Below are 19,416 nucleotides of genomic sequence, written 5' to 3'. Positions count from 1 at the left end.
AAATAACTGTTGCGTGACTCTTAGAAACTACCATTCATAATCATGATTTTATCTTTTGAAGCAAACAATGGTAAAGTAATTGTCAGGCGAGATTCAGGGATTCGTTGATTTTCAAAATTCGACAAAAAAAATTGTGCACTTTGTTGTATTTATTTCGGAAGTTTTGTATTTCTAACAACACATCAAACAAATCAGCCAAAAATAGTAAAAAAATAGATAACAAACAAATCTTTCAACCCAGTCTTCCCTCGGGAATTGTCATCATAATGCCCAGTCTTTCTCAGAAGGCAATCTGTGGCGCTCGCTCCCAAACGTTGATATTCCGTATTTCGTATATGTCTAAACCTTCTTTTTGTCACTAATCAATCGTAAAATGCAGAAGTATTTCTCGAGGATCGAGGTCGGAGGTGTGAAGTATTATCTACTGACAGAGCTATACGACAAAGGTAAAAATGGATTCGATCTGACAGTCTGTAATGGTGAAGATGTTTGGCGGGAATCAGGTAAGATCAGAGAAAAGTTCTGTTAAAAAAAAACTTAAAGCTTACATGGAAGCTTTCACTGGAAGAATTAATTGTCTTATAGTCATCAAAAATTTTGAAAGGTTGACAAAAGTATTAAACTTCAAGCTGATAATAAAGCAGTCTTGCAATATTCAAATTTCGTTAATTCACAAAACATGCTAAAATAAGGCATTATAGTTGGAAATCCCCGGGGCGGGCATGGCATTTGAGTTTTGATTGTTCAAATTCCCCTTTCTCAGCCGTAAATTTTATTCTTATGTCCCACCTTTTAACATATTTAATATGTGATCACATGTCCAGATGACTTGCTCAAATTCACTGCCTTCTCTCCCCCCCCCCCCCCCCACCTCCTCCCAACAGATTACGCCTTCCATTTTATACCACATTATTCTATCCCAGGGCACATCAACTAGTTGAATCAGACTGACCTTGGTATCCCCACGGGAGGGGAGAGTGGAAGTGGTTGGGAAAAGAGATGGGGAATGTTGATGTCTCTGTTTGATCGATAACTGTGTCGAGCTTACATACCAGACATGCTAAGCACCAATCCTCCGTAAGAAAAAGGATGGTGACTGGTACATTTACCCAGAATTCTTAGCCCATGAAAACTTTAACAATGCTCATAAAAACGTGCAGAAAAGTTCTAAAATCTGCAAACCTAGCATACACAATGTCGTTAGCACAGAGACAAATATCGCAAAAATATGGCTTTCCTGTTTTTTTATGGGCCGTGTAAGGTTCACATGGTCTTGTGGTAAAATATACAGCTGCCATCTTTTTTCCTACAGTGGATTGGCGCAATTAATGACGTGTGTAACATCAAGGCTTTACCACAGAGGAACTGTCCAGTTTATACTGTAACAGGTTTCAGCGAGTTTTCTTTCTTTGTTTGTTTGTTTCTGTTATGTGACTTCCCAGTTGATTCACTGACTATTGAATCCATGGCCAAGACTGCAGATATGAGTGTGTCAGAATTTGCAGATGAGACAGGTAGAGCCCTGACGGGCCAGACAGTAGGTCAGGATAATTTTGTGTACCAAGCCAAGTTGAAAGGATCCAATTTACAGGTTAGAAGTGAGCCTTGAAATAGTTTTTTTTTAGGATTTTGCATTTATTTATTTCTTGGATATGAACTTTAAAATCCTTTGAAATCTGGAAACTGTCGAACACTACTGACTAGGATGTGTCAGTGGTATTACTATAATAATTACATTTTAATCTACAGCTGTATTTGAGTACACTAATTTATTAATACAAGAATAACATTAAGATCTTTTATACTGATTTCAATATCGCAAAGATTTGATTGCCTTGAGGTTCAGGGTTCCAGATTCACAAAACTTTTTTGAGAAGTGTACATTGCTACTTAACAACAGACTTTTGTATTTGAACCATACGTTATATACATGTACATCTAAATCTAGACAGGCCTCAATTTGGATGTGCAGGTTCAAACTTTTCCCAGGTCATTTGTCAGTATATTTTTATTAATTTTTTTAATATGTATCGCAGTGGCCTCATGGTTAGTGTGCTCATCTCGAGCTCAAGCCATCTGGGTTCAAGCCATCTGGGTTTGAGCCCTGGCCGGGGGACATTGTGTTGTGTTCTTGGGCAAGACACTTAACTCTCACTGTGCCTCTCTCCACAAAGGTGTATACATGGATACTGACAAACTTAATGCTGGGGTTAACCCTGTAATGGACTACTCACTAGCATCCCATCCAGGGAGGAGTAGAAATATTCCTAGTCGCTTCATGCTACAGAAACTGGGATAAGTTCCAGCCTGATGGGCCACTGGGCTCATATGCAGACCTTATACCCACATGTACCTTAACCTTACAGGGCAAGATACTTTTGAAATGCAACAATACATGTACAGTGGATTTCTCAAACCATCAAATTTTTTGAACCAATTTTCGATTCCCTTAGATGTTCAAAAAATCAGAATTCCACTGAATACATATTAAATAGGTACAAGGGGTGGGACGTCAGGAGTTGGGGGGTGCACAAGAGGCTTGAACTAAACTACCAGTACTTCACATTCTCCACAGAATTACATTGTACATGCATTAGGTACCAGCCTTCTGAACTGCTCCAAAAAGGAATTTCATATCCCTATTTCACACCTTGAACTATGTTTCACCATTTGTAACGAAGATTATATTTGTCTGCTTTACAGTTTTCTTGGAAAAAACACGTTGGAGATGGTGTCAAGGTACAGAAACTGGCTCAGTCTTGTTTTAGATTGGCATTAATTTTGATTCCAGTTAGATTTGTAACTTTTCCCTGAACAGAAGGTTTCTGTTTATATATATTGTTTGTCCTTCTATTTTGAGTTTGAATTTAGCTGATCTCAAACTACACAAACAAGCAGTGGAGAACTTTTTTATACAATAAAATTAAAATACTTCGGTTAATTTTTAATCCAGGATAATAGCGTTAACTGTCTTTCAAACAACCTTCCCTGGGTTTTAATTTTGTGGAGTGAGCGCTTGAATCTGTAAATTAAGGAAAATATGTAGCTAAAGCAGAATTTATTATAATCCATCATCGCGCGCGATTGGTCTAAACACGTCACATGACTGAATATTCCCCAGCCAAAACACATGATTTTTTGGGGTGTTTTTATACTTATTATAGCCTAGTTTTCTATATTTTGGGGACACTTTTGATAAAGTAATTTATTCCACTTAAAAGCTTGTTGGATATGATATGATTATAATCAACTTGGTGCTATGCACCTCATTGGCTATCCACTGCCATCTCATGTCCAACGTGGAATAATTGTTAATTAATGAATATAAGCAAACTGAAAATAAATCCTTCTGTTTCTAACAATTCAGTTTCAGCTTGGATCATTGAGTCTATCAAAAGTTTGTAATGACAGCGTCCTTGTCATCAGCAGCATTTTTGACCTGGCAGTGGACCAAATGACACAGCTGAAGGTATAACAATTACAGTGCAGAAAATAGTGCATGTATTACGCAGTACATGTACCTGTAATCTATTTTACTTCTAACGATTGTGCATGTTTTTGTCTCAGTCAGTGCAATCACCATCATCATCACTGTCACTGATTAACCATTCGGTTATTAGCAGCTCTACTCACTCTCAGTTTCCATCAACATTTATAGTTTAAATAAGTGAGAGAAGAGGCTGATTTAAAAACTTTCAGCCATCTACATGTAGTTTCTGCCAAAAACGTCTCTGCAAACTAAAGCTACACAATCATACATGAGCCTGTACACCATTGAAGTGTTTTTACATGACTATTGCAACATTTTAGTTAATGTAATAATATTCTTATAAAGAAAGTTGTCTTTTAGGTTAAAGTGCATGTATTTGTTTGTTTGACTGTTGTATGTGTACTTGAAGGTAGTCTGAAATATTACCCTCCTCTTTTACTGTAGCAAGAAATGTCTTCCTTGAGATCTGACAATGCAAGACTTTCTTCCGAAAGGAAAGATGCTTTGAAGGTATGTAGTGACTATTAATATTCCTCTTGTTAGAGATGTCATTACTTCAGAGGCGATTTCTTGGTTAAAAGTCTCCTCTGCTTACATGTAATTGTATGTGATTAACATACAAATGTAAAATTCAAATGAAACTAGATAATTCATGAATAGATAATTCATGTATTAACTTTCGTGTAAAAAGGCAGTTTTGCAAGACCAAAGCAATCAGTGTGGCCAATCACAAAGGACATGTAGACAATCTAGGTACACTAGTCAGAACACGAAGCAAGTCGAACACAATGTGTACTCGGGATCCTGTGCAAGCAAATAACTCAAATGGTTTTGTGTTTACTTCTGTTTGGATGGGAAGGTGACCCGAGTTTCCTACACCAATCACTGAATTATTGTAGCAATATATTTGTGTGCAGCATCTTCATTTCGAACAAAAACACTAATTTCCCCGTCTTGATACATGTACCTTAATTATTTATGTTTTCCTTTTACACTGCTCAATAATGTCTTCACTTTCACGTTTGTTTTTCTTCAGAGAGCTCCACTGGCATCTTGGTGGGGTTTGCCACATTTCTGTGGCTTGTGGCAGATTTTTCATCCCCACCTTTGCTGAAGAGAGTTCAATATTATTGGTGGTTTCAACAGTTTAGTTTCAAATAAAATCGTCATATTTGTGGCCATTTATAACAAACAGTTGATTATCATTCTTTGTCCTACATGTACCTTTCTCTTCAGCAACTTGTGCAAAGCATTGTGGAGCTCTCAATATATTAAATCACAAAAAGTGTCTCGCAATAAAACACTTAGTTTCCCCTCCTTGATATATACCTTTTAATTATTTTTTTTCTTTTTAAGCTGCTCGATAAATGTGTGACGGCCAAGGAAGAAATGGAGAAAGATTTATTTGAAAAGGTTTGTGATGAACACAATGACTATTGATTTTTATTTGCCATTTCATTTGCTTGTTTGCTGGTTTTATTTCATACAGATCATATTTTTTTGTGACTGATGGAGTCATTGAAGTTGTATCACACCTTTTTTACCACATGTATATATGGGAAATTTTGTATGCATGCACATATTTTTTCCTATCACAAAAGTAATTATTATTTGTATGTAAAACGATATTATCTTATGTCATAGACTTGCTACATTCAATGCAAATTAAAGTGCCCATAATGTCAAATTTTTTGCCTTCTCATCTGATTCTTCATAACACCCAATTAACTTTCTCGAACAATTTTTCAATTTGCATAAAACGCAAATTTTTTTACAATTTTTTAAAGACGTTCAAATTTGCCGCCATTTTGGTTCACCATTCGCACCAGTCTTTCTCGGTTTGAAGTGAGTCGTGACGTAGGTTCAGGAACACATGATTTGGGTCGTGACTTATCTGACTTGAAAACAAGTGGGAGTTTTGCTTCAGAGTTGTCTACATTTAGTTGAAAATGCCGGAAAGGTGCATCGCTGCTCTTTGTAACAACGTTAATGATCCAGAAAACAACATCAGTCTCCCTGAACCTGCATCACAGGCATCAGTCATGTGGCCATTTTGAGCACATTATTTTTGTGATCAGCGGCAGGGGTCAACCGCAAGAAGATAGAATTCTGAGCTTTGTAAAAATTCCTAAAAAAATTGCATTTTTTCCAAATGGAAAAATTTTTTCGCAGAAGCTCATTACATGAAATGTAGAATTAGATGAGAGAAAAAAATTTTTTGACATTATGGGCACTTTAAGAGCAACAGCTTCCTACCCCAGAGCTGCCTTGGATTCCAAGATATTTATGTGCTAGTCATGCGTTTTGACATTTAAACTGTTTTTTGTTTGTTTGTTTGTTTGTTTCATCTGATGTTGTGTAATTTTATGTTTCCTACATTTTATCCTCCAGTTTGTGTAAAAATCACTGACTTTTTCTTTTTGTTGCAGTTTGCTGCTGTGCTCAATGACAAGAAAAGCAAAATCAGGCAGTTAAAAGAATTAGGTGTGAACATTTACTTGAGCTGACCAGCCTGCTGTAATGTTTTGCCTTCACAAAATGTCCATGATACTCCTCAGTCCAGCCATCCCTCTGGAATTTCCAGTTTTGGTTCATACTTTCTTTTAAGTAAAAAGTTTGGTTTTGAGACCCCCCTCCCCATTTCCAACCCTCCTTAGGGTGGGTATGGGTGGGTAAGGTTATTTTTTGGAACCATGCACACAACGTGTATGCACTGTATTTTATACTGGAAATTTTGTGTTGCTTTAGAATATGGTGTTGGAGGTAAATGACATACAGTAACATAATATTTCCACTCCAAGAAAGACATGCATGTCAATGAAGAGCCTACTCACACTGCGGGCTGGAACACGAAATGACAAAACTGCTTTGAACTGTGTGCATGACTGTATGAATGAATTTGCCAGTAGATAGTGCAGTACATCATTCTTAAGTTTAATCTGCCTGTTTATTTATTCAATATTTGAATACATGATTATAATTATTTTTGCAGTCAATGAGGCAGCTTCTGCTGAACCTGTACGAGGTACAATTATGCACAATCATGTACAATTACCGATTAAACATGGTTATGTGTAATATTATGAGCTAGTAAATTGTACAGGGTTTATAAATAAAGACTATTAACTGATAACTGACCCTCCTTTTGAAATTAATTAAGCAATAGACCACAAGTTTTTATGGTTTATAAGCTGATAAACCACACGGATGTTGGAAGAACACGAGAAGAATTTGTAAATCATGAGCCGCAGGCGAATGATTTTTGAATTCTTCGAGTGGTTCATCAGCCTATAAACCATAAAAACTTGTGGTCTATTGCTTTTATATAATAATTCAGAAGACATGCGCAATTTCCATGAGTTTACTGGCACAATAAACCATAGCTGATTGACCAATCAGAGTGCGTGCATTCATTTGATTATTATATCAAGAACAATTAACCAGTTCCCATGGTTTTTAAGTTATTCCAAGACAAAAAAAATGAATTAAATTAGTCTTGAGAATTAATGAAATTAGGTTTGAGAAACAATCAAGACACAATACTGTACATGTGTATGTTAACACCAATTTTATCAATGTTAATCTCATGAAGTGACATCTCATGCTGCGTGTATTTCTCAAAATATCACAAATTATGTCACATTTAAGTGTAAACAGTGTTTAGTAGTAATTAACTGTTTAAGCTTGTGTATGTGCACTACTTGCTAAGCTTTACTTGATTTGACTTTAGGCCCAGACACATGGTGCAACATTCCACGCATTATTGTGTACAATGGCTAACTTAAATTGTGTGTCCACTCTGCCTGCAAACGCAGATACATTTTCAGCTGTCACTTGGTTCCACTACGTTCGCAGGCTACCCTGGCCCTGAAATAGGTTGCATGCAATATTGCATACAATGCATGATTACAGCTGAAGTAGAACCTCGTTCTTCTTCAGTCTGCAATATTGCAGGAAACAATTTTGGGGTTGGACACAGAAGTGAAAAGTGTTGCATGAAATGTTGCACCATGTATGGCCCTTAGGTAGTGTTGTTTTAAAACTGCATACCTTTGTTTACTCAGGCAATAAGATAGCTGACTCACCTAACCAAAGTAACTCACATGACCAGCGCAAAGGAAAGTCCAAAGGAAAAGCAAACAGGTATACAGTATTATTTTATAACTCCAATAAATTTTGTTTGTCAAGTAAATGTATGTATTTACATACATTTATTGTAAATGTGTCTGAGACTCGATCATGGACTTGATCAACACTAATCAGTGACATCATAATCTTTTTTGTCATCTGTCATTAATACACAGTGCACATTTTTATGAGTCGCTACTTTAGTGTCGAAAGCTGTTATTTTCCTGCGTTGTTTTTCCAGGCATGAAGACTCAGAGGATGACACTGACATTGAAAAAATGGAATTAGAGGATGTGAGTTATGAAGTAGGATGAATGAATGTTTGTCATGTACAAACTGACAGTGATACCGTCATAAAGTACATGTAGTCATGAATGATAGTAATTATACATGTACATGTATGATATTACAAAAAGTTTTGGTTAGCAAGACTACATCCTTAAATCAAGACTAGTATTTTTGTTTTAATTTATGTTGATGTCTAGGTTAACAGTTCCATTGAAGAGCATTTTGCTAGTTTGGGTTCAATTTCAAAATAAGGGTTTTTTTGTTCTTGCAGTCACCTGTCGCAGATTCTATGAAAGGAAGTGAACAGAAACCAGCTTCATCATGTTTTAGTCCGTCGCTTTTACCAGAGGAGGAAAATGAGAGATTTGAACCTACAGTTAAAAGGTGAGCTATTTAATATCTAAAAAAAAAAATGTAGAGTAACCTGTTTTAGAATGGTGTTATGCTTGTGGGAAGACGAAAAAGACATCGTGAACGATAAATAATGGAAAAATAGCCCTTTGACTTTTGCCAGTTAAAGCAAAAGTCTGTACCAATTCGTGAATGGATATTTATTTTGCACTGCATCTCAGAGTTGAGCGCACTAGAATAGGTCTGGTCACCGCTCCTTGCTCTGATTTTCGTATACAAATCATATATTAACTGTCTTTGTGATTGATTTTACTTTATTAGACGCCGCCGGCGCGATCCAAAGCCTAAAGAATCCCCAGCAGCTAAGCTTGTTCTACCCAAGGTACCCTCTGTGAAGAAGACTCCTAGCAGCTCATCAGGGGAGAGGTGAGAGAAAAAAGAGAATAAAGCACACATTTAAGCAGTCGAAAATTCATTATATTTCGAGATATGGGGTGTAGCAAGTGATTATTCCCTAACCTAAACGGTGAGCTAAACCGTGAACAGTGATCGGTACTCAACAGTCTGAATTTAAAACAACGGCCCAAAAAAAAACAATAGCTAAGCTAAAATCCCGCCCCTCCCTTGCACCTTAAAAACGGCGCCTTCCACCCGGGCTACATGACGCTGTAACTATCTTAGTTCCTTTTCTTTCGTCTTTTTCTTTTTCAGTTCGACTTCATCTCGTTCACGACTCCGTCAACGAGACTCGGAAAAGTCTTTACCGGATGCTGACGATTTAATGGCTGAAATGGAACTGTGAAACTAAAACCTTGCGTTGATCACGTGACTTGTGAAATGGGCCGCTTTTTTGGCAGAAGATGCTCTGATTCGAAATAACCCTAGCATGTGAAAGCACCAGACAGCTCCGCTTGTGATTCATGGACAGATTACTTAAAGATGGCCGATAATGGTCACCAGCACTTGTGCTTTATTGGATCAATATTGCCACCCTACTGATGTCAGAGGAAAAGAGACACTGTGCTCCAGACATGGCCAACAGGACCCATTCATGAACCCGTCCCCTACAATAGGCCTAATCGGCCTAATCACGGTTTTCGACGCCATCTTGCCGGGTAGGCAAAGCGGTCAGAAATTACAGTGTTTGTATGGGAATCGGATTTTCAATAAAACCTATTGCATCTGACTGGTGAACTTTCTTAGAGCAAGTCACAGTTGGTTTTTTCGTTGAAACTTGGTGGGTGATAGTGAATTATCTATTGTGCAGGCGGCATAGGGCAACAAGTTAGATTAGTTTCGTGTCCTCGAATTTGCGCCTCCCCCCCTCGAATAAGCGCCCCCTTCGAATAAGCCCCCCTCCTGTCGGCCGAATTTTAAAATAAGCCCCCCCCCCTCCCCTCCCTCCATTTTGTGGACGAGTAATGAGACAACAAAGGATGTATAGTTTTCGTCATGTAGTATTAGATTTGTACATTGTTTCAGTTTGTGAACACGTTTAGTGAACACGTTGAACACGTTAAGTACTAGCGTATAACGGTGTCCCGATTTAAACTTTAGGATCAGCTTTTTGTCAATACATGAAATAGCTTATGTTGGTGTTTACGCGCAGATGATGTATAAAAAAAATGATCGTATCAGGCTACGAATTGGGAAAAATTAAATAAGCGCCTCCCCCCTCCCCCCGTCAGCATTTTTTTGTGTGTTTGCGCGTTTTTGTGTTTGCTAGGGGCCAGCGATAAAATCTGTGATTTCAAAACTTGCCAGTACGCACGAACAATTCCCGATTACGCGAGCTAACCGAAAGTTAAACAGCGAGCCGGAGGTTTCCATCCCCTGATAACCCATGGAAACGGTGAGCGAACTGTTTATTTTATTGTATTTTTTAAATAGCACTGGCCGAAATATCAAACAAAAAGTTATTTTTATTTCAGAACCTTCACGAAAACGCGAGGTTATTTCCATTCTCAAGGATTCCCAGCTCTCGGTTCTTGTTCGGTTTCTCGGTTTCCATCGGTATCATAACCTATTGACCGACTATCAGCTGAACGCACAATCTAATTAGCTACCGAGGAACGATCTTAAATTAGATAGGCGGAAACGGGAGCTGGTCAATCTCTGGAATGGCGAAACCCCCCTCCCGGGGGGGTTATCCCCATAATGTCCTATGCGATTTATTCCAGCTCGGAATTAACCCAAGAAAAAAGATGATAGTGGTTGAAATCCCTCGTGTGACTTTTTGACAACTGATGAACGCGTGTTTCCGCGCGCGATTTGGCTGAAGCGTGGAGTTTAACAGGGTTCGTACGGGTAATGGAAAACCTGGAAAGTCATGGAATTTTATAATTTCATTTGTCATGAAATTGAAGTGTGGGTCATGGAAAAGCAATACACTTATAAAAGGGCAAAAAGATCAAAAGTTGAAAAAAAGTTGAAAGTTAGAAAACTGGTTTTAATTCCACCAGCACGCATTTTATACGTCATAACGTGGGAAAATACCTTATAGTGTCTATACGGCCAACAGGGTTTTTGTGGTTTTGGTATCTCTATAACATCTAAAAATGCATTCAAACCAAAAAAAAATTAATTACCGTGCTTTTTTGCCATGAAATCAAGCTTTAAATTTCCCGCTTCGACTACGCCTAATAAAGTTGACCGTGTAATGAAAGATTGGTGACGAATGACGTCACTTCAGGAACGTCTCAAAGCTTCATGTTTTTATTTTGCTTGATTGACGACCGCACTGTTTCACCAACTTCGGTTTGTTTGCTTTTTGTCGACGAAAACTCCTAACCACTACTAAAACAACAGTGACCTGAACTAGCAGGATTTAGCAATTCCCGACTTGACGTCACGACCCATTCAGAAACCCAGCCTCTTTTTTTGCACTGACTCACGGTCAGCTTCATTGGGCGTGGCTGAAGCAGGAACTTTAAAATTAGATTTTTGGGCGTTAAAATATCGGAATCCAATTTTTTTTCTCAGAACACCTTTTTACACATTATAGAGATACCAAAACAGCAAAAAAAAAAAAAAAACCCTGTTGGCCGTATAGACACTTAAAATAATAGATTGTTTTGAAAATACTTTGAAAACAACTACTTGATGAAGGTCATGGAAAACTCGGAAAGGTCACGAAAAGTCAGAATTTTAAAAGTTCAAAAGAGTGCGAACCTTAAGTTAAATACTACATAATATATGTAGAGAAATAATTGGAAATCGTTATCTGAAAGAAATCTAGAATACTGCTAAAATACCATCAGATCATCTCCTCCGATTTCAGTGAGGTGACAGTTGATTCCGCCTTTGCCCTCATAAACTAGTACCATAGAAATCTACGATACAATATGATAACTTTATTTATACTTGGTATATGTGTGTAAAAAAATCATTTAAAAGAATTTAAAAATATTTCATGGACCCAACAAATTAGAAATGAAACGTCAGACTGATTAATACTTGACAAATTTCTTGTTGTTCTTCAAGCTATCGTAATTTAACTTAATTTTTACGCGGAATATATATTTCCATCTCTTCCACCAAAGCAACTACAACATACATAACCATGCGTAAACAAACATCAGTGTGATGGTTTGGCCAAGCTTACTCGCATGGTGTAATATATGGACTGACTAGCATTCTTGCGAACGCAAACGAATCAAGTTTCCATGTGTAACCACATAAGGGAAATCACCAGAAGGGAAACGCCAGAACCATAACAGAGATTACAGCTCAGCGTTAGATTCTAGTCTTAGTGGTCGTTAATTCTTTACAATGTTTTGTTCAGGGCCGATGGGAAACGAAGCGGTTGTATTCTCGACCCCAGTCTCCGTAATAATCAACGTGTCATGCTCCCTGTACCCGCCAGCCCCGGGTTGTCCCTCGGGAACCACAATCATAGGCTCCATAGTAATCACCATTCCGGGTTCCAATACGGTATCCACGTGCTCAAGAAACTCTAGACCCCAGTCTCTCCCATAGTAGTGAGAAAGAATGCCTGTAGAGTGGCCATACCCGATGACACGGTACTGCAGAATGTTGTGTTCCATGTAAATTTCGTTGAGGTCCCGTGCGACATCACTGCAGCGCTTGCCTGGCTTAACTATTTCCAATCCCCGGCGATGGACCTTGTTGTTGACTTCCCACAGTTCCATGTGGCGGTCTGAAGGCACGTGATCGTAGAAGAGTGTGCGCTCTAAAGCTGAGTAATTGCTATAGGTGACGAAAAAAAAAAACACACACACACACAAATGGAAAATGCGCAAATTTTTCGAAATATCGAACCATAACGTAACTTACGTACAACAGAAATGCCCTGATTTAGATACTGTCAAAATAAAGGTTTTAATTCCAAAATAATTCTACCAACCATTAACAGATTAATATCCTCGAATAGAATTAAACTAAACCTCTCTGTGCTGGTAGATAAGAACCAACTGATCTTAGGGAAGGTCTGCCTGAGATTCTTTATTTTTAATTAACGAATTTCTTGCCCTGTTTTTTGTTGTCGTTGTTTTTTGGTGTTGTTGTCCTTTCTTTCGCTTTGTCTTTGTTTGTTATTTATTTTTTCTTACCAAATATAAATAAAACTGCTCAATGCCGAGGGCATTTGTCCTTAGGACACAAGACGGACAAGTAAGAACAGTCTTCTGATTGCTGCTTTAAAGGCCAAAAATCAAGCATCTAACGATGAAATTAACAAACCCTGCTATCATAGGAAAACAGTTCAGACTAAGAATGTCTCCTTTTTGCACCCGCCTACTTGTAGGAAAGTTATGTGCTCCGTCTGTATTGATTCCTGACTGTAACCAAGACCAGGCTGAAAATAGAAAAAAAAAAAAAAACGTTACAATTTTTTATCCCTGAGACAGGTAGATAACAGCAATAAGCACACGGTACGTTTCCAACACCCAGGAGGAGGAGTCATGTTTTTAGCTACAATCATGGACAAAAGTCCTTGGGATACTGATGTAATGCACTGACAGTATGTGTTTTACGACTGAAGGTTAAAAAAGCGCTGCTATCCTTAAAACGCGTTGCTGTTGCCCCCTCCCCACCCAATACAATGTCGAAACTCAGAAGAATTCACAGGAACTAGTTTTCAACATTGTATATGGGGTAGGGGGAAGGTTAGGCAGGTGAAGTTGTATTCGCTTCTGGCGTGAACGCAAAAGCCCCAAAAGCGCAAATTTGTCCCAAGACTTTTGTCCACGATGGTAGGTTTCGGTAGACATGCTTAGGTCTGGTGTAATAGAATCTATGGATTGTAGAAACGTGTGATGGCTCATTTGCGCCAGTGCTTAAACAAAGATTTGTGTAGCATGACTTGATCAGGGGTATTACTACATTACTCTACCTGCACGTCTCATAGTCATCGCAGACCTTTCATCTCTCCCCTCCCAGTATTTTATCAGTTGCTCCGATCTCGTGTTGAGAGAAGTACTGGATGGTTTCATTGTTGCTGGAGTGCAAAACGCAAGTAGGCCGGCAGGGCTCCAATCCACACCACGCAATCGGCAGTCCAACATGCTAAACACTAGGCCATCGCATGTCACACAAAAAAATAAATACTCATTTTGAACTCAAGGAAGATTCAAAACTCACTGTCTCTAATGTCAATGTGTGGGTAGGTTGCCGCTATTTCTCGTACCATGGTGCTTGTTGAGGCAAGAGTTACTTCGTATTCTGGAACACCCTCATGAAGGGCCTTTATCGCGGCATACGCCCCGAGCTCCGCTATTCGGGAGCCCTGGCGTACAACTTCAATTTCTTCTGGGGACTTAACTCGACGTATCTGCATAGCCGCGTCCGCAATGTCCACAAACTTGGCCTGCGGTAAAGCCTCGGAGAAACTTTTGAAGGACGCTCCCACATCCGGGAATTCGAAACCCACTGTCTTTGCAGATTGTAACTGATGATTGGAGAAGATCATGGATTAGTGGCAATTGATTATTTTCAACTTTACTCAACTATTTCACGAACGAAAACAATGGTTTGGTACCTGTTGTTGAATAGCGTGATAAAAATTGTCCTTGTGCCAGTTGGTGTAGCTGATGTTGTCACAAGTTGTACGTCTCCATGGATACCCATAGTCAACAGCTGCAAACAAGCAAACGAACCTGTTAATTTCGAACAACTGGAGAAACGTCTGATAATTTCTGAAACTTCTCTAGTTCCAAGTTCTAGCAGACAGTCAATTCGCTTCCCTCGGGGGGTTGGGAATAAAGGGGTATGAATTTGTCAGACAAGCTCATACACCTCGTATTCTGGAACACCCTCATGAAGGGCCTTCATAACGGCATACGCCCCAAACTCCGCTATTCGGGAGCCCTGGCATTCTTTTGTTAATGTCAAAGTTATTTTTCAAAACACCCGGCGCATCAAATCCTTCTTCCCATACAAGGACCGTCTCAACCGATCACAATTATCCAAAGTCATTTATAAAGCTAGTTGCTGGGACTGCAATGATTTTTACATTGGGAAAAGGAAGCAAAGACTCCAACAACATTTCAAGGCCCTTTCGAAACATGATCACTCTTCTGCTATTGCTGATCACGTTAAAACAACTGGTCACAACATCAAATGGGACCATTTTGACATTTTGGCGTCCGGCAAGACTGACTACCATTGTAAGATTAAGGAGACCTTATTTATTCAAGAGTTGTAGCCAGCATTGAATGCCAATGTCAGCAGTGAGAAGCTTTTACTTTATTAGGAAAGCTTTTCCATTGTTCACTTTACAGACAGTTTCCGTTTGAAACGTCTTAAATTTCTACAGCAGATCTTTTTCTGTCTAGGTTCCAGACCCCCATTGATACAGTACAAATAGCTTTTCAAAAAATTTTAACGGTTATACTTTTGAAAATGTATGTTGACTAGCATACGAAACGTCAAGTTCATAAAATGCATGTTTTTAAAATGTTTATCACCGCTGTTTGTTTTACATTTTTAATCAAACTGCAATGTTTTTTGTTTTATGTTTTATACTAATATATAGCCACACTTATAGTTTACGGCAGAAAGGGTTTCATTTACCTAGATTTAACACTGTTACGTATGGAAAACATTCAATTCGATATCTAGGCCCAAGACTATGGAGCAAACTAACAAATAAAGAAAAATCGGCGATAAATCTCAAGCAGTTTAAGACCCACCTACGGAGGCTACACCAGGGCAACATCCTAGATGGGTGTGGTGGCGACCATCTTTGTAACTCATAATTCTAATTTCTCTTATAAGTCTTTTCTGTATATTACTTTTAGACAGTTCCAGCTAGGTGTCTCCTATTAGCAGTGGGGATTCTCCACTGCTAGATGTAATTGACACGATAATAAAGTCATTATTATCATCATTATTATTATTGTTGTTGTTATTATTATTATTATTATTATTATTATTACTATTGTTATTATTATTATTACTACTACTACTATTATTATTGTTATTGTTACTGTTGGCTTGTTACGAAGCCTGATAAGGAGGAAACCGCTAAGAGCATCTTTGAAGAAACAGCAATCAACATCACCACAGAAGGACGGAAGCATCTGGGTGCGGCGCTGGGCTCCAGGTCTTATCTTGAGCAGTACGTTAACGGTAAAGTCGAAGAATGGGTGGGGCAGGTGACAAAATTGGCCGAGTTTGCTTTGTCGCAGCCCCAGGCTTGCTACGCAGCATTCACTTTTGGATTAAAACACCGCTGGACGTACTTCATGAGAACTCTGCCTGATATAGAAGATCTACTCGCTCCTTTGGAGCGCGCAATAGCTGATGCCCTAATACCGTCCATTACAGGTCACAATTGTACAGAAGCTGAACGTGAGCTATTGGCGCTACCAGTGAGAATGGGAGGTATGGGCCTAATAAATCCGAGCCAAACAGCAGCTTTAGAGTATGCAGCATCAGCCAACATCTCTGGTCCACTAGCCCGTCAAATAAAATCACAGTCGCATAAGCCACCAGACGAAAGTGAAGTGCACGCTGTGCAACGGGAGATGAGCCAAGTGAAGTGTCAGTATCTGAAGGAAAAACTTGATGAGGTGAAGGGCTCGATTTCTGGAAAAACTTTGAGAGCTGTCGACCTTGCCACTCAGAAAAGTGCTTCTAGTTGGCTTACTGTTTTGCCAATTAGAGATATGAATTTTGATTTAAACAAGAGTGAGTTCCGGGACGCTGTGAAACTCAGGTACGACTGGGAAATTCCTGATACTCGCTCTGTTTGTATTTGCGGGGACATATTCAATGTGGATCACGCTATGATATGCAAAAGAGGCGGATTTATCATCCGACGCCATAATGAACTAAGGGATTTGGAGGCGGAACTGCTTAGCATGGTATGCAATGGTGTCGAAACCGAACCAGTTTTGCAAGACATCACAGGAGAAGAGTTGAATAGGGGGAGCCAACACCGCCCCTGATGCGCGGCTGGATATAGTTGCTAGGGGATTCTGGGAGAGGCAGAGGTCGGCTTTTTTTGATGTCAGAGTATGCCATCCGAATGCAGACTCCTATAGAGATTTGGATCCAGACCAGATATTCAGGCAGCACGAAACAGAGAAGAAGCACCAGTATGCCAGCCGTGTGTTAGAAGTAGAGCAAGCTACATTCACGCCATCATGAGTTTTAGCACGACGGGTGGAATGGCAGTGGAATGTAATCGATACCATAGTAGCCTTGCTGAGTTAGTTGCTACAAAGAAGGGCGAAAGTTATGCGACTACCATGTCATGGATCAGGGCAAGAGTATCTTTTACGCTGCATGCTGAGATCAGCATTACTTTGTTTAAGAGGCTCGCGAGCTCCTAGGAGAGTCCACTTAGAACTGTCGGACATTGATTTAGATATCGAAAAAGGACATGCAAATATTCGTTAAGGCAATTGAGAATGCTATTTCTGGGGAACTATAGCCGAAGCCACGAACACTGAGCCAAGAAATGGACCTGCATATAGCTACAGTGTATTTTTAAAGTAGAGTTTTTGCCATTTAAATGTGTAGAGTATTTTTTACTATTCTTATTTAAATTTTTTCGACAAATGATAATAGACAAATTTATAAGGGTTGTAAATAATGAGTGTAATTTGTAATTATTATTACCGAAAACTTAAGGAACAACAGAATTTCTGAATTTTTTTACCAGATACATGTAAGATTCAAGTTTGTATGGAAAAGTGCTCAATAAAATTTGTTATTTTATTAAAAAAAAATTATTATTGTTGTTATTATTATTATTATTATTATTATTATTATTATCATTATTGTCCCATGTTCGTGACAAACGGAATCCTTGTTGCCTTGCGTCTGTTTAGTAATAAATCACAGATTAAGTCAAAATGTGGTAAGAACAAAAACGTGGCATACGAGGCTATAGCCAAGTGTGCCAGTGATGTTCTAACCACATTTTGACGTCTTCTGTGATCTATTACTGAACAGACGCACGGCAACATGGAATCTACGTGTTTTTTGTAATAAAGAAACAAAACAAAATAATGTCTCCATCCACGCATCTACCTCCTTTAAATAAGTAAGAAACAATTAAAAAGCAAGAGCAATTCGACATATTATGTTTACGCAAGAGGACTTTTTCTGTTGGTTACATAGCCTCATCTAAACACGAGGGGGTTCAGAGAATTCGACACAATCATTCAAACCCGAGAAGCAGTCGAGGGTTCCCATAACTTTCCAGAATTCTTCCAGCCCCCCCCCCCCCCCCCCCCCTTCGTGTGTTTAGATGAGGCTGTGTAATCACGGAAAGTGTCCTATAAAATATGTCTCAACACTGCGCGCGAATCTAAAACATCACAACCGTGTCAAAACACTCTCATCTGAACACAACCACCGACCAATGAGAGCGCACGTAGTATCTCAATTATTTCATAAATTATTTTATAAAAAATATTATGAACTATCATGTTCAGCCCCATCACCCAACTGTCAAAGCACCATGACGACCATTTTATATAATCACGCGCTTTGCTCTTAAGACAGGGATTGTTGTTTACTACCTACATGGAGTGATGGTAACAGCCTTCTCATCAGTAACAATTATAGCGTATTGACGTCCCATCGAGCAGTACAGGAAATCACTGAAATAGTAAAGGTTGTAATATGAAGTAAACACGCATGCGTCAATGCCGTCCTTCTCCATGTGATGACGGATGCTGGACAGTCGCCGATCCATTTCTTTGGGGGAAAACAGTTGCTTGCACTGGAATAAAATTTATGCACAGATAATTTTTTTAATAACAAATTTCAAGCGTTCCTCAGCACCATCAGTTAATTGCTGTTGAAGTCATAATGATATGTGAATGAGTCAAAAACACTTTCAGGAAATAATTGTAAACGGGAAAAGGGAAAAGAAAAACTATTCCCGAATTTACTTGCTTTACTTGAAAAATCTTTGGCGCATGTGCTGGCTAGAGAATGAGGGCAACCTCGTCCCCAGGGCCCTCTCCACTTTTCAAAATGTGATAAAACTCTCTAAGACTTTTGGAGATTTTATACCACGTGACCCAGCCTTGACCAGGGTCTTCTCCCGACGAGCCGCCATTTTGAAAATCGTCGAGGGGAAGGCCCTGGGGACGAGGTTGATAATGAGCATAACGTATCTTTTTCGGTTTTTGAAACATCGTTGAATTCCCGGAAATTTCCAGTGACAATACCAGTGGAACAGCATTTTTCGGGATTCCTGGAAAGGAGGACAACCTTGCGAGGTATATCGAAATTTCTCATCAGGTATTTCCCTTCCATTTGACTTTCCTCCAAGAGTTGACGGAATTTTGGGTTGAATGGTTCGCTTTTCAGGAAATTTCCGCAACATTTGTTCCTGTTTTCGAAGTTTTCGGATTTTTTTGTTGAACGGAAAGCGCCCTTGGTCTCGCAAGGAATATCCAAATAAGATTTCGAAAATTTCTTGCCGTGGCATGGTACACAAACACTTGAAAGCTGTACACAACCAACGTACCTTCTCGCCATTGTGTAGTTTGAGTGTTCGCGGAAAATAGTCGTGCTTTGCGCGCCAAAGAGCTGGAGCTGCCAATTTCTTCAGTCTCCCAAGAAGCAATACTCTCATTATCACAACCGTCGGGATCTGTCGTGAATGAAATAAAAAATAAAATAGTTAACGACAACAACAATGAATATTGTAAGATTGCCAGTCAGTCTTCGGG

General features: G+C 39.0%; 2 protein-coding genes across 3 annotated transcripts; one reads left to right on the top strand and one right to left on the bottom strand.

Moving 5' to 3' along the window:
* The first annotated feature begins 226 nt into the window (after positions 1 to 226).
* LOC145499924 (DNA repair protein XRCC4-like) lies at positions 227 to 9,654 on the top strand. 2 transcript variants are annotated; one of them, XM_081479439.1, is made up of 13 exons: positions 227 to 503; positions 1,443 to 1,591; positions 2,704 to 2,739; positions 3,368 to 3,469; positions 3,935 to 4,000; positions 4,847 to 4,903; positions 5,920 to 5,974; positions 6,483 to 6,515; positions 7,555 to 7,633; positions 7,860 to 7,911; positions 8,178 to 8,290; positions 8,579 to 8,683; positions 8,969 to 9,654. In XM_081479439.1, exons 1-13 carry the CDS (start codon positions 374 to 376, stop codon positions 9,057 to 9,059), a joined length of 1,068 nt encoding a protein of 355 aa, XP_081335565.1. In that variant the 5' UTR covers positions 227 to 373; the 3' UTR covers positions 9,060 to 9,654. The 2 variants fall into 2 exon arrangements, with proteins under 2 accessions (XP_081335565.1, XP_081335566.1); XM_081479440.1 differs by lacking the exon at positions 6,483 to 6,515 and having other exon boundaries at positions 229 to 503.
* Positions 9,655 to 11,770: 2,116 nt separating this feature from the next.
* Positions 11,771 to 19,416, bottom strand: LOC145501897 (creatinase-like). The gene is made up of 6 exons (XM_081481290.1): positions 19,212 to 19,416; positions 18,257 to 18,455; positions 14,256 to 14,353; positions 13,859 to 14,165; positions 12,959 to 13,073; positions 11,771 to 12,466 (listed from the first exon to the last, which is right to left on the bottom strand). Exons 1-6 carry the CDS (start codon positions 19,317 to 19,319, stop codon positions 12,016 to 12,018), a joined length of 1,278 nt encoding a protein of 425 aa, XP_081337416.1. The 5' UTR covers positions 19,320 to 19,416; the 3' UTR covers positions 11,771 to 12,015.

Source organism: Orbicella franksi, chromosome 10 (assembly GCF_964199315.1).
Source record: "Orbicella franksi chromosome 10, jaOrbFran1.1, whole genome shotgun sequence".
NCBI lineage: Eukaryota > Metazoa > Cnidaria > Anthozoa > Scleractinia > Merulinidae > Orbicella > Orbicella franksi.
The sequence above is the reverse complement of the archived record's forward strand: the minus strand, read 5'-3'. Positions and strand labels throughout refer to the sequence as shown.

Bases quoted from the DNA above. Each gene is read 5' to 3' on its own strand.
- LOC145501897 (XM_081481290.1), bottom strand. From the start codon at position 19,319: ATGAGAGTATTGCTTCTTGGGAGACTGAAGAAATTGGCAGCTCCAGCT. The intron at 13,074-13,858 runs GTGAGTTTTGAA...TTCTATTTTCAG, and splicing joins ACACATTGACATTAGAGACA to CCTGGTCTTGGTTACAGTCA. The intron at 12,467-12,958 runs GTTTGTTAATTT...CGTCACCTATAG, and splicing joins TGTTTTCCTATGATAGCAGG to CAATTACTCAGCTTTAGAGC.
- LOC145499924 (XM_081479439.1), top strand. From the start codon at position 374: ATGCAGAAGTATTTCTCGAGGATCGAGGTCGGAGGTGTGAAGTATTAT. The intron at 6,516-7,554 runs GTACAATTATGC...TTGTTTACTCAG, and splicing joins TTCTGCTGAACCTGTACGAG to GCAATAAGATAGCTGACTCA. The intron at 7,634-7,859 runs GTATACAGTATT...TTGTTTTTCCAG, and splicing joins TCCAAAGGAAAAGCAAACAG to GCATGAAGACTCAGAGGATG.